Raw genomic sequence first — 13993 nt, forward strand, 5'->3', positions numbered from 1 at the left:
TTCATATACCCTGGAAAAAAGCACTAGATCACTCTGCTACCGAACAGAATTCCCTCATTTAAACAAACAAACTAGCATTAATTTTCATCTGTGTGGAAAATGGCTCAAAAGACATCTTGAGTAACTGTGCTCCAATTCAGGCTGGAAACACTCTGAGCAGGACCAAGATGCATCCACAGGGAATCAAAAATTAGGCCACTCAAGTTCAACAGAGCATATTTCCAAAGAAAAGTTGCATCAGCAAAGCAAGGAAGAGGGCGAGTCAACAAAGGCATCCAAGGAAAAACAGAAACATGGGTTAATCTTAAACCTTAACCAATGAACAAAGATAACACATCGTAGAAATGCATAAGAATAAGAACGTCTTGCTACCACAAAGCAGCAAAAGCCAAGTCCTCATTAAGATGCTAAAGAACAATGGCTCATCTTGGGTTGAAATAAGAACATAAGAGAAGCCATGTTGGATCAGGCCAACGGCCCATCCAGTCCAACACTCTGTGTCACACAGTGGCCAATAATATACACACACACACTGTGGCTAATAGCCACTGATGGACCTCTGCTCCATATTTTTATCTAACCCCCTCTTGAATCTGGCTATGCCTGTAGCCGCCACCACCTCCTGTGGCAGTGAATTCCACATGTTAATCACCCTTTGGGTGAAGTACCGTATTTTTCGCACCATAAGGCGCTCCGGAGGATAGGACGCACCTTCCTCCTGGGGGGCGATCTGCTGCCTCTGCCTCCCATCCGGCGCTTCCCCCGCGCCTGCCTGCCTGGCTCCATCTTCTTCAGGCAAGCGCTGGGATCGCTCCACGTGGCCCCACCGCAAACCCAGCGCTTCGCAAGTGCCGGATGCGGAAGGGGCAGCGTGCTTCCTCCTTGCCTGTGTGCCTAGCTTCAGCTGTGATGTTTAAAGCAAGCGCTGGGATCGCTCCCTCCCCCCTCTGATCCCAGCGCTTGCTTTAAACATCACAGCTGAAGCCAGGCACACAGGCAAGGAGGAAGCACCCGCCCCCTCCGCAAACCCAGCACTTTGCGAGCGCCGGCTGAGGGCAGCGTGCTTCCTCCTTGCCTGTGTGCCTGGCTTCAGCTGTGATGTTTAAAGCAAGCGCTGGGATCGGAGGGCGGAGGGAGCGATCCCAGCGCTTGCTGTAAACATCACAGCTGAAGCTAGGCACACAGGCAAGGAGGAAGCACGCTGCCCCCTCCGCAGCCGGCGCTTGCGAAGCACTGGGTTTGCGGTGGGGCCACGTGGAGCGATCCCAGCGCTTGCCTGAAGATGGAGCCAGGCAGGCGCGGGGGAAGCGCTGGATCGGAGGAAGAGGCAGCAGATCGCCCCCCGGAAGGTATGTACCTTCGGACCATAAGACGCACACACTTTCCCCCCCACTTTTTTTGGGTGGGGGGGAAGTGCGTCTTATGGTCCGAAAAATACGGTACCTCCTTATATCCGTTCTAACCCGACTGCTCAGCAATTTCATTGAATGCCCACGAGTTCTCCCAGATAAGAATCCACACATAACCACTACACCAAACTGAAGATGAAAGGCAGTAGATTCACGACAGGCAAAAGGCAATACTTTTTCACTCAACCAATAATTAAGTTGTGGAATTTACCACCAGTGATGGTAGCAAGCATTGACGGCTTTAAAAGGGTGTTAGACATATTCATGGAGGGTAGGTCCAATCACTGGATACTAGCCATGTTGAGATAAGGGAAACTCCATATACAAAACTCGGAATACCAGTGCTGGGAGGCAACATCAGGGGAAGACCTTGGGCTCTATATCTGGCTCTCCAGTTTAGCTGGTTGGCTGCTGAACAGGATGCCGAACTAGATGCATCACTGGTCTAATCCATCAGGGCTCTGAACACAGATGCCACAGTAGGTCATCATGGCTAACAACCACTAATGAACCTTTCCTCCACGAATCTTCTAAATCCTGTCGTAAAGCCATCTAAGCCAGTGGCCGTCACCACACCCTGTGGCAATGAATTCCAAACATTAATTCTGCATCATGTACAGGTGTTGTTTGCGTTTTTCTTTCCTGCACTGAATCTACTGCCCCAATCTTCACTGGGTGCCCCCAATTTTTGGAAGAGGGAGAAAAAGCTCTATATATGATCCATAATTACATGCACCGCAACTAGACTCCCCTTTAATATTCTTTTAAAAAAAACCTGAAAAGTTCAAATGCTTTCCAGCACTTTGTCTGTTTTGGCTTTTCTGCATCCCCCCCCCTCTACTTTCTTCAGTTTCATATTATCCTTTTATAGATGGAGAGGCCAAGTCTGGCTTCACTATAGACCTATATCCCTGATAAGCCACAGATGAAGCCAATCTAATAGGAAAAACACAAACATGTTATTGAGCATTAGTGCATTCTGCAAACTGTCTTCAAGAAAGAAAAGCCTAGTGTTACACACATGAAAGCATGTTGAACCTTTGTGCCGCATTAATGGAGGACTTATTTTAAAAAGAGAATTTATTGGACTAGTCTATGGTGGGCCCAGAACTTTGGTTATAATGTAAATTTGGAGGTGTGGGAAAATCTCTGCAAATATGTCAAATTGACACGGTCTGTGAGTCTTAAAGCAAATCTATATAAAATGTTTTACAGATGGTATATGACACCTAAAAAATTATCTGAGTTCTGTGTTAATGTTCTAACAAATGTTGGCAGTGTAACTCCCAGGTTGGATCGTTCTATCACATGTGGTGGTTGTGTGACTGAGTTAAAAAATATTGGGGAATGATTCATGAAATGTTACAAAAAATATTGAATACACAAATTCAATTTAAGCCAGAATTATTTTTATTGAACATCTTTTCAAAGGACTCTGCAAAAACACGAAATACCTAATGGTGCACATTATTACAGCTGCAAGATCTTGGAAACACCCTGATGTACCAACTAAACAAGATTTAATTGGGAAGGTTTTTGAAATAGCAAAATTTCAAACTTTTGTCTCTTTTGAAAGAGAAACCAATACAAGACATAGAAACTCTTTTGAATCCTCTATATGTATGGTTTCATATGTGATAAGTTTCTTTTTTGATAGTTATAACATTGTAAGTTGAAATCATATCTATGATATTGATATTTTTATATCACAAAAACTATTTTCCAGATCCAGGTCGAAGAGTAATTGTTCTTACTACTGACAGTAATATTCCAAACTGTTTTCAGGTAAAATAAGTGTGTTTCAATGATTCCTTGTAGCAATGTTTAAGGCAGAGATATAATTGTAAATTTTTATTTTTCTTTCTTACCCTTTTTTCTTTCTGTTCCTTGGTATAAACTTTAATAAAATATTAAAACTTATGATTAATCTATGGTGGACCAAGCACAGTTCTCATGGGTGCATCAAACAAAAAGGATTCTTGTGCCGGTAATTCTGCCCTGAACCTAGGAGACGGAATGTCTCCTAAAGGTTATAATCTTTGCTGTTTTCTTTTTCAAATTCCAAATCAGTGCAATTTGCCAAGGTTAATTTTTCAATCTCGGTTTGCCAAATTTAAACACAGTTTATAAAGACTTTTTTTTTTAAAAAAAAATGCACACCCAAGTATCAACTACAGTGACCTCCATGAAACAGTACCCATTTACAAAGCCTAACACCTATTTCCACGATTACTCGCTGGGACTGCAGCTTGGATCACCCAGCTGATATTTTGTGCCCAAGAGGTTTGCAGTACTTGAGACGTACACTGATTCACCAGAGAAGATCAATAAAGCCGAAGGACAAGGAGCGATTTCACAGCAGGATAACATGGGTAAGATGATAATTCTGCTTGTTTTACTCCTGTCTCCCATCCCTTCCCAAACAGTTGGAAGGGAGAGGAAAGGAAAGAAAGGTCTGCACCCCAGTATGACAGAAGAAAAGAATATGAGATGCGGAAGCTGAGTTACTCTCACCTATGCCATAAAGCTGATGTTGAGTATGTGAGCTGCATACGCAGCAAGGAAGAACAGTGGGTGGCTCAAATTTCCCAGCAGACGATTTACTCAGAAATGTCCCATTGAAGTCCCATCTTAGCAGGGCTAGTTTTGCATTCACCAACTGTGTAGCAAATCAGACATGAAAGGTGAATGCTATTCCTCCCTTCATACTACTTTTCCATCCAGTGTTGCATGACTTTGCTATGTAGTCAGCATACTGCATATTAATCCTAGGATCCTACATATTTTTATAGGTTTTAAATTTTAGATGCAGTACCAGAGAGGAATGCAACACCTGGCTGAACCCAAGTCTTTCCCCTTATTACATTTCACAATGTTAGTGAGGATCGATAAGGTTTGAGTAGCCTTGATAACTTACCTCCAGCTTTGGGAGTAAACAAAGTAATTGGAATCACTAGCTTATTATACCTATCATCAATCATAAATAACTGGTTGTAGCTTGATTAGCTCTGCTCCAGAGATAGAAGAGGAAAGAGATCAGAAGAATCCTCAAATTATAAACCCCTGAGTTTCCTTTAAATTCCTTTTAAAAATCTATTGGGGCTTTTTAATCAAAATCCTGTGGAATGGATGTCGGGTTGGGGTTTTCTTGCTAAGACTCTTGTGCACTGGACACTAACCTGTACAAAGAAGACTAAGTCTTTAACAATGCTTATTTGTTAAGGGGATTTCCTAACTTGTTTTGGAGGTAGATGACATTATAAAATGCTAACTGTTATTTTCTTTGTACTATTTTTAGTTTGTGCACCAAATTTTGATATTATCACATTTATTGATTTCTTGCATAATAAAGGAAGTTAAAAACTTTCAATAAAGTTATTTCAACTCCAAAACGTGTGTGTGGATTGTTGGGCACTTTAAGAGCCAGATTCCCAAGATAAAACACTTGAGGTGATTCCTCTTAGAGACTTGCTTAACACAGACCTGTTAAAGAGAGTTGACTGCTCTCTTTTAAGTATTTGAAGGGCTTTCACTTAGAAGGCAGGGAGCTGTTCCTCTAGGCAGCAGAGAGGACTTGCAAAAAATGGGTTTAAATTAAGGGTGGGAAGGTGCCGGCTGGATATTAAGAAAAACTTTTGTCCAGTAAGAGTTGCACAGCAGTGGAATTGGCTACCGAGAGAGGTGATAAGCTCCCCCTCACTGGCAGTCTTTAAGCAGCAGCTGGACAAACGCTTGTCAGGGATGCTCTAGACTGATCCTGCATTGAAGAACAAGAAGAGATTGGATTTATATCCTGCCCTTCAATACCAAAAGGAGTCTCGGAGCAGCTTACAATCTCCTTTCCCTTCCCCTCCCCACAACAGACACCCTGTGAGGTGGGTGGGGCTGAGAGAGCTTGCAAAGAACAGCTCTTGAGTAGAACAGCTCTGAGAGAGTTATGACCGACACAAAGTCACTCCAACACTTGCATGTGGAGGAGTGGGGAATCAAACCCGGTTCTCCCATATAAGAGTCCACACACTTAATCGCTACAACCAAAATGGCTCTCAGCAGGGGGTTGGACTAGATGGCCTGTATGGCCCCTTCCAACTCTGTGATTCTATGATTCTGTTTGGTTAAAGAAGCAGTTAAATTTTCATGCGGCTGAATATACAGTGCTCTATAAAATAGGTATGCATAAGAACATGCACAGAAACCAGGGCTCCATGCACACCAATTCTGTAGGAACACAGAACAAATATATAGAAGAGTGCAGTGGGCTTAGGCTGCAGCTTCCTGACAATCCCAACTTTCTATCTTTTTATTTAAAATGCAGTTTTTAGCCCCAGCAACAGCTGAAACAATCTAAGTGGCCAGAAAAATGGTGGACCGAGACGTACAATAGCATTAAATCCAACTTCACTGTTCCTGCTGTGATGAGAAAAACCTCAATAACTTATGCAAAACAACTAAAATTGGCAGAATTATAAAATAAGAAAATATGTACATTTGTTAAATCATACACAGTCAAATTCAGCACAGAATTTAACACAAAATCCATTCAAGTTTGACAAGTTGTATCACTAATGCTGTGTTTCCTCAACCATTTGCACACTCTCCTCCATTGATTTGGACCTCCTCTTCTTAACTCTAATCCCACAGACTTGGCTTCTTCGCCCCCCAATTCTCATTTTCATACTTTCTTCCCTTATTTCACATGATGCTTAGACTATGTTCACACTACAACAAATTATGTGTTTTGCAACTGAATTTTTACTGTGTAAGAATAGCAAAAATTCAGTTGCAAAACACAGTATTTACTGTATGTAAATGCACCCTTACAGTTTAAAAAGGTAAAGGTAGTCCCGAGTTCAGACTGTTTAGGTGGATCTAAAAAGCAGCCCTGAAGCCCCCTGAAATGGATCAGTCCCAGTCCTGGGGGAGGGGTTAACTTACACATGTTTGCCCCATTGTTCCAACAGAAACTCTTTCCCCGACTGCTTTAAGTAATCTTACCTGTATTCACTGATCATCCCATCCCTTTCCTCTGAAGAGGTCAGGCAGGTTTATGTATGGCTCTCAGAGCACCTCCCAACTAGCCAGCTTGCAGAACAATTTTGCAATGAAACGCACCATGTGCCCTTTCCCCACCCCCTGGCTATTCACGCAAATCAACGAAGGAAAAAAGGGGACCACCTCAAAGCGAAATGAAGAAAAAGCAACTAAGTGGTGCAGAGGGCAATGGAATTTTTAATAGTTATTTAGCTCCTACGCATTTCACATATAGCTTTGTCAGGGGGAATCTTTTAGATTCTTTTTCATTCCATTCCCATACATCCTCTGGAGAAGAGTGTATGTATGGGAACGGAACAAAAAAGAATCTGAAAGATTCCTCCCAACGAAACTGTATGCGAAATGTAGAGGTGCTGTATAACTATTAAATATTCCATTGCCCTCTGCACCCTTTTGTTTCTTTTTCTTTGTTCAGGCTATCCACACACACCTCATTTTGTCAGCCGCTGTCAGTCAAAGAAAACATTTCTGGGCTAGATGGACAAATGGTCTGACCTAGTATTAGACAGCTTCATATTATTTGATATTTTGAGAGTCAGTTTGGTGTAGTGGTTAAGTGCGCAGACTCTTATCTGGGAGAACTGGGTTTGATTCCCCACTCCTCCACTTGCAGCTGCTGGAATCGCCTTGGGTCAGTCATAACTCTTTCAGAGGTGTCCTCGAAAGGGCAACTTCTGTGAGAGCTCTCAGTCCCACCTACCTCACAGAGCATCTGTTATGGAAGAGGAAGTTTAAGGGAGATTCTGAAACTCTGAGATTCAGAGTGAAGGGCAGAGTATAAATCCAATGTCATCATCATCTTCTATATGTTCTCATTCTTGCTCTCGCATTTACTCACTACAGGTATCACAAGAAGGCTTTGACCCAAGAAGCTGGGTTCAAATACAATCTCAGCTGCAATCAAACTACTAGGTAGACTTCTACTTGCCCAGCTTTCTTTCTCCAGTTTGTAAAAACAGCAACCTAGTAACCTACTTCTACAAGAGTGTTGTGAGAACAAACTTCATCCACATTATTTAGGTTTCTTTCTATACATCCATGCACCTGAGAACCTTGAGTTGGCCCAAGATCATTACATCTAGCATCTCTTTCAACAGCCAGCCAAATGCCCTGTTGAAGGCTCACAACTGAGACAGGATAGCAACAGCCATCCTACTGTTGTGTTAGTCCCCAGTATCAAATTCCAAAGGAAGACATGGTAGGCTACTCCATTAAAAATAAAGAGATTTGTGACACCCCAAAGACGGGCAGACTTATTGTTAACTAGAAATGCTTTATCCACCCATAACGCATCTTCTTTAAAATGTCAGTCAGCTGTTTTTTCCTCCAGTTTCTTTTTGTCTTTGCAAAAAAAACCAAAAACTTTTTGTCACTCCCTTGTAAATAATAAAATTAGGCTGGGATCTACATGTATTACTTTTGCCCTGTACTGTACTGTTGCAACAAAAATTATACAGAGATTAAAAAGCATACCATGAATTGCAACTACAATAATCATTATTTCCAGCTTCCCAGAGACAGCACATAAATCCTCTCCTCACAAAGCCAATTCGTACTGCCCATTATCCCTCTGGTTCCCATATACCATTACTATTCCTACCCACACCCCCCCACACAGACCTTCCTCTCCATATATTCCAACTGTCTCCATTTACCACAGTCTCTAGATAGCTGCCAAGAGGGAGAGAACAGGAAGGGGGCCTATTGGACCGGGCAAGACAAACAATTTATTTTAAAACAATTAGCTTGGTGGTACGAGAAGCTCTGGGAGGGCAGGGCATGGTGGCTGCCGACAGCCCACCTACCTTCTCATACCTGTCTCTACTCCATCACCCCTTTCTTTCATTTGTGCTCTTGAGGCCTGTTGACATTTTTAACACGGAGTTGCTAGACTTGCTATTCCTCACCTCCTCCCAAGAACTGAAATCTTGGAAATGGGTCAGAGATACATGCTAATGCAGAAGCATAGACCTCAGAGCATGACGCAGGGCACATCCCGCCAGTCTCACCCGCTGTGGGTGCGGAGGTGTACTGTGAACTGCTGATAACCCCTGGCAGGATAATTATGTTGCATGCACCTTCCAGTAAAAGAAGAAGACCGCAGATTTATACCCCACCCTTCTCTCGGAATCAGAGACTCAGAGCGGCTTACAATCTCCTATATCTTCTCCCCCCACAACAGATACCCTGTGAGGTAGGTGGGGTTGAGAGGACTCTCAAAGCAGCTGCCCTTTCAAGAACAACTCCAAGGCCATTCCAGCAGCTGCAAGTGGGGAATCAAACCCGGTTCTCCCAGATAAGAGTCCGCACACTTAACCACTACACCAAACTGAAATTGATAGGTAGTAGATTCACGACAGGCAAAAGGCAACACTTTTTCACTCAACCAGTAATTAAGCAGTGGAATTTACCACCAGTGATGTCTGCAAGCATGGATGGCTTTAAAAGGGTGTTAGACCACTACACCAAATTGGCCCTCAGTACCTAAAGAAACCTTTAAAAAAAAAACCACCCTCCTTTTCCAATGTGGGGCAAACAGGCAAGTGCAGAATAAATTAAAACGGAAGGCAGAGACTTAATGAAAGAAGAGGGCAAAAAAAAGTGTAATAACGGGGGGTGGGGGAGGCTTAAGCAGTGATCCTGGGGAAGCAACTTGGGTTTTGCAAGCATGGCTCTGCTGCGTTGGGAGGGAGGAGTCCCCTTCCCTTTCTTCTGGGGGGGGGGGACACCGCGAGCAGCAGCCACAGCAGGATCCCCCCTCCCCTCCGCCCTGAGGGTCACCCTGGCTGAGGCCACGCCCGCCAGCAGCCTCACCTGCGTCCCCACCACCACGATCTGCGGCAGCTGAATGATGTCGGCGCCCACCGTGTTGAAGACGTCCTGCAGCTTGTTGATGACCGGGATCAGCGCCTCCATAGCGCCGGCGGCAGGGCCGGCGGAGAGGCCGGGTCGGCAATGAATGGAGGAAGACGAGGCGGCAGGGAAGGGCGCTCACTCGGCCGCCTTCCCCACCCCGCCGCCGACCATTGGCGCCGGCCCGTTCGCTCGCTCCCAGCAGGCTTCGCGCCGCCGCCTCCTCTCGCGCCGCAGCGCAAAGAGCGGCGCCGCAAGGCACGACGGGTGTTGTAGTGCGACGGTGGGACGGCTGAGCAGAGATGTGCTCGGCTGCTCCCCCTAGAGGATGCTTCGGGACGGTAATGCCCGTGAAGGACAAGACCGAAATCCGTGGAATAGGTTTCATTTAAGACATAGGGTTGCCAAGTCCAATTCAGGAAATATCTGGGGACTTTGGGGGTGGAGCCAGAAGACTTTGGGGGTGGATCCAGGAGACGTTAGGGATGGAGCCAAGATCAAGGCTGTGACAAGCATAATTGAACTCCAAAGGGAGTTCTGGCCCTCACATTTAAAGGGACGGCACACCTTTTTAATTCCTTCCTTCCATAGGAAATAATGAACGATAGGGGCACCTTCTTTTGGGGCTCATAGAATTGGACCCCCTGGTCCAATCTTTTTGAAACTTGGGGGGTATTTTGGGGAGAGGCACTAGATGCTATGCTGAAGATTTGGTGCCTCTATCCCAAAAAAACAGCCCCCCCCCCCGAGCCCCAGATACCCACGGATCAATTCTCCATGATTTTCTATGGGAATAAATCTCCAAAGGGAATAATAGAGTTCCCAGCAGACATTTCTCTCTCCTGCCCCCCCCCCGCTTTCTGACGACTCTGAAGCGGGGGGAGAGCCTCCAAACCAGGGGATCCCCTGCCCCCACCTGGGGATTGGCAACCCTATTAGGACAGCGGTGGCCAAACTGTGGCTCAGGAGCCACGTGTAGCTCTTTCACACATATTGTGTGGCTCTTGAAGCCCCCACCGTCCTGTCAGCCAGCTTGGAGAAGTCTTGTCTCTTTAAAGCACTTATCCAAGCCAGCTGCATTTAACGTTACAGTTGTTTTCCTTCCACCTCTCTCCTACTCCATCTATTTGCCTGCCTGCCTGCCTTCCAACATCTGAAGTTCATGTCTTGTGGCTCTCAAACATCTGATCTTTATTCTTTGTGACTCTTACATTGGGCAAGTTTGGCCAGCCCTGATTTACGACCAACCACATGGACACATAATAACCAAGCCTTGGAATCGCAGTTCCTGAACCTTTCTGACAGTTCCACCTTCCCACCTTGTCCATTGAATAGTAGGAGCAGCTGCATAACAATCCCTGGATGAGCTCCATCACCTTTTTTTCTACAAAACTACCCCTGATAATAATACATTATGCAAGCTTTGTAGCTAACCAGACCTCTTTATCAGGTTTGGTGTCACAAACTTGTTAAAAAAAGGGAGCGGGGGGAGAAGCATGGGGTTTTTTTCTGGACATTATGCTAGGGTTTGCCAGTCTTCAGGCAATAGCTGGAGATCCTTTGGGATTGCAGCTGATATTTGGGTGACAGAAATGAGCTCACCTGGAGAAAATGGCTGCTTCAGAAGGTGGCCTCTGTGGAAAGCACTATACCCCATTGAAGTCCCTCCCCCAAACCCCACCCTCCTCAGGCTCCACCCTCAAAATATCCAGATATTTCCCAACCTGGAGCTGACAACTATACATGCTGTTCTGATTTTTACAAATTGTGGGATGCACACAGGCCCCCCAAAAATAAAAAACAAACAGACATGAGGTTTGGAGAGCAAGCCTAAGGAGGCCTATTCAGAAGCCTGCTCAAGTCTATTCAATGGATCTTACACCTAGGAAAGTGTTCATAGGATTCCACTGTTTTTAACCCATCAACAACCTCCACCTGGGGAGACACACCTGTCACTGCTGCCTGTTAAAAATTAAAGATGGAAGCCTTCTAGTTGAAATTTAAAAATTAAAGATGGAAGCCTTCTAGTTGTTTTCTTGTGTTATTCTGCAATATTTGATTCCAGCTAAAGGTGCCAGCCTCCACATGGGACCTGGGGATCCCTTGGAAATTACAGCTACAGAGATCAGTCCCCATGAAGAAAAATGAATGCTTTGGAGGATGGGCTCTGTGGCAATGTACCCTGCTGAGGTTCTTCTCCCAACCTCCACTCCCAAAGAATTTTCCATTCCAGAACTGACACTCTAACCACCCCCCACCACCCCCCATCCCTTCTGGATGCCAGAGGGTTTCCGGTAGGGTTGCCAAGTCCAATTCAAGAAATATCTGGGGACTTTGGGGGTGGAGCCAGGAGCAAGGTTGTGACAAGCATAATTGAACTCCAAAGGTGGGTGGGGCTGAGAGGGCTCTCACAGCAGCTGCCCTTTCAAGGACAACCTCTGCCAGAGCTATGGCTGACCCATGGCCATGCCAGCAGGTGCAAGTGGAGGAGTGGGGAATCAAACCCGGTTCTCCCAGATAAGAGTCTGCACACTTAACCACTACACCAAACTAAAAGAAATAAAGTGCACAATTGTGTCATCCTGAAACCATCTGTGCTCTTCCCCGCCCCATCCCCAGTCCGTGGAAAAATTTTCCTCCACAAAACCAGTCCCTGGTGCCCAAAAGGTTGGGGACCACTGCCCTAGGTGACTAGAACCCACTTCATCAGATGCTAGAGGGCTTTTTTTGAGCAGGAACATGCACAGGAATGCAGTTCCAGCAGGGTTGGTGTCAGGGGTGTGGCCTAATATGCAAATGAGAGTGAGCCAGAGAGCTAAGGTCTGTGATGTTTTTGTGCAAGGCTCAGTTGTATGCAAGATAAGTACAGTGACCACTGACAACAGCAGCTGCAGGTGATAACCAAACCTTCCTAATCTTGCTATGTTAATAGAAAAGCTCTAGTTTGATGGAGAACAATTGTCTTGGCTGAGGTTTAAGGACATTGCATCCAGCTCCCTCCCCCCCCCCCCCCGCCCTTTGAATAATTCTAATTCAGCAGTTTTGCTCTGGAATTAATACGGCTTGCTAGAGTCCTTGCACCACAGTGGGGAGGAGGGCTACTGCAATAGAAATAATGATCTGTACACTGCTGAAAACAGTAAGGAGGTCCAGGATTAGTTGCAGGGTCCCCTCTGGCCATCAGCAGTGGATGTGGGGGGGGGGGGGTAGGGTTGCCAGATCCAGGCTTGGAAACTCCTGGAAATTTGGGCGTGGAAGCTAGAGAGGTCAGGGGCGTCAGTTGGGTACAATGCCATAGAGCAGGGGTGCCGAACTCATTGGTTATAAGGGACAGACCTGACATAAATAAGACCTTGTTGGGATGGGCCACATCTGTCATAAAATATAATGACAAGCAGCAAAGATATAAACTTTATAAATCACGCAGACAGACACGACGGTGGTTTTTTAAAAAAACTTAAGACGAAACACTTTAAAACATTAGCACTTGTTGGTCTTAAAGGTGCTTTCTTTGTATCTCTCCCATGGCATCTAGAGAACGGCAAAGGAAGCTCTGGCTCTTTCCTTCCTTCCCCAGGGGACCAGGATGGGGAGGATCCTCAGCCAAAAGAAGGAAGAGAGGCTTGGCTCAGTAGCTCTGCTGTGCAACTGAGAGAGTCTGACAAAGCAAGTTCTCCCTCCCCACCCTTCCTTCCCAAGGAAGGAACCTCAGGCAATGGAGAAAATGAAGGTTTTGCTCTGTAGTTCCTGTGCAAATGAGCAAGCCTGGCAAAGCAAGTTGTGATGTGGAAGGAAGCAAGAGGGAGAAGGAAACAGAGGACAGCCAGTTGGGAGCCTGATAGGAGCCCTCCGGGGGCCTGATTCGGCCCCAGGCTGCATGTTTGACACCCCTGCCATAGAGTCCACTCTCCAAAGCATCCGTTTTCTCCAAGTGAGGGAATGGGGTACAGCGAGCAGAAATACATATAGCTGGTGGTGGGTTAAGAGTGTAAAATGATACAAAGTTAGGATCACATGGCAAAATAGGGTAATAAATTGGAAGGCCTCTTCCAATTTGAGGCATTTTACCTACCAGCGCCTCAAACTGGGTCTCTGGGCAGCCTGCTGTATTGAGACGGCTGCTAAACCTGGGTTAGCTCTCCTGAAGGCAACTCGAAAAGCCTTGGGTTGTGGCTGTCGAAATCCCCCTTGGCTAGGGCTCCTCCCATGTGCAGCCACTTTTAGGTTTTGTTTTCTGGCGAAAAGGAAACTAAAACTCTCTCAAGGGACTCGGATCGTCCCCGAGCTGGGTGCGAGAGGAGCAGTTGCGCCTTTGCCTGGAAAAGAGGTGCTGAGTCTGAAGAGAAACAGGTACTGAACCGGCGGGGGGGGGAGGGCGGTTAGGGGGTAGGGTCCGAGGGTCGCCTAAGCAGATGAGGTACAGAATACTCACTGGGCGTGCCCAGGGATTTGCCAGCCTGCAAGCCACTCATGTTATGAGGTCTCAGGCTGCCTGGTATGTCTGTGTGATCTGTTTAACTTAGTTCCCTTACCCATAATGCTAAGTAGTTAAGAGTCCAGTTGCACCTTTAAGACGAACCAATTTTATTGTAGCATAAGCTTTCGAGAAACACAGCTCTCTTCGTCAGATGCATCTCAAAAGCTTATGCTACAATAAAATTGGTTCGTCTTTGCTATTT

General features: G+C 45.7%; 1 protein-coding gene across 2 annotated transcripts in view; it reads right to left on the reverse strand.

The window, feature by feature from the left end:
• DNM1L (dynamin 1 like) overlaps window positions 1-9492 on the reverse strand; it is a 50585-nt gene extending 41093 nt beyond the window's left edge. For both annotated transcript variants that reach the window (XM_060245699.1, XM_060245698.1), the window contains exon 1: window positions 9276-9492. In XM_060245699.1, the coding sequence (XP_060101682.1) occupies window positions 9276-9377 (102 nt within the window). In that variant the 5' untranslated portion in view covers window positions 9378-9492. The remainder of the gene's footprint in view (window positions 1-9275) is intronic.
• Between the last annotated feature and the right edge of the window lie 4501 nt (window positions 9493-13993).

This window comes from Heteronotia binoei, chromosome 8 (assembly GCF_032191835.1).
Source record: "Heteronotia binoei isolate CCM8104 ecotype False Entrance Well chromosome 8, APGP_CSIRO_Hbin_v1, whole genome shotgun sequence".
Taxonomy (NCBI): domain Eukaryota; kingdom Metazoa; phylum Chordata; class Lepidosauria; order Squamata; family Gekkonidae; genus Heteronotia; species Heteronotia binoei.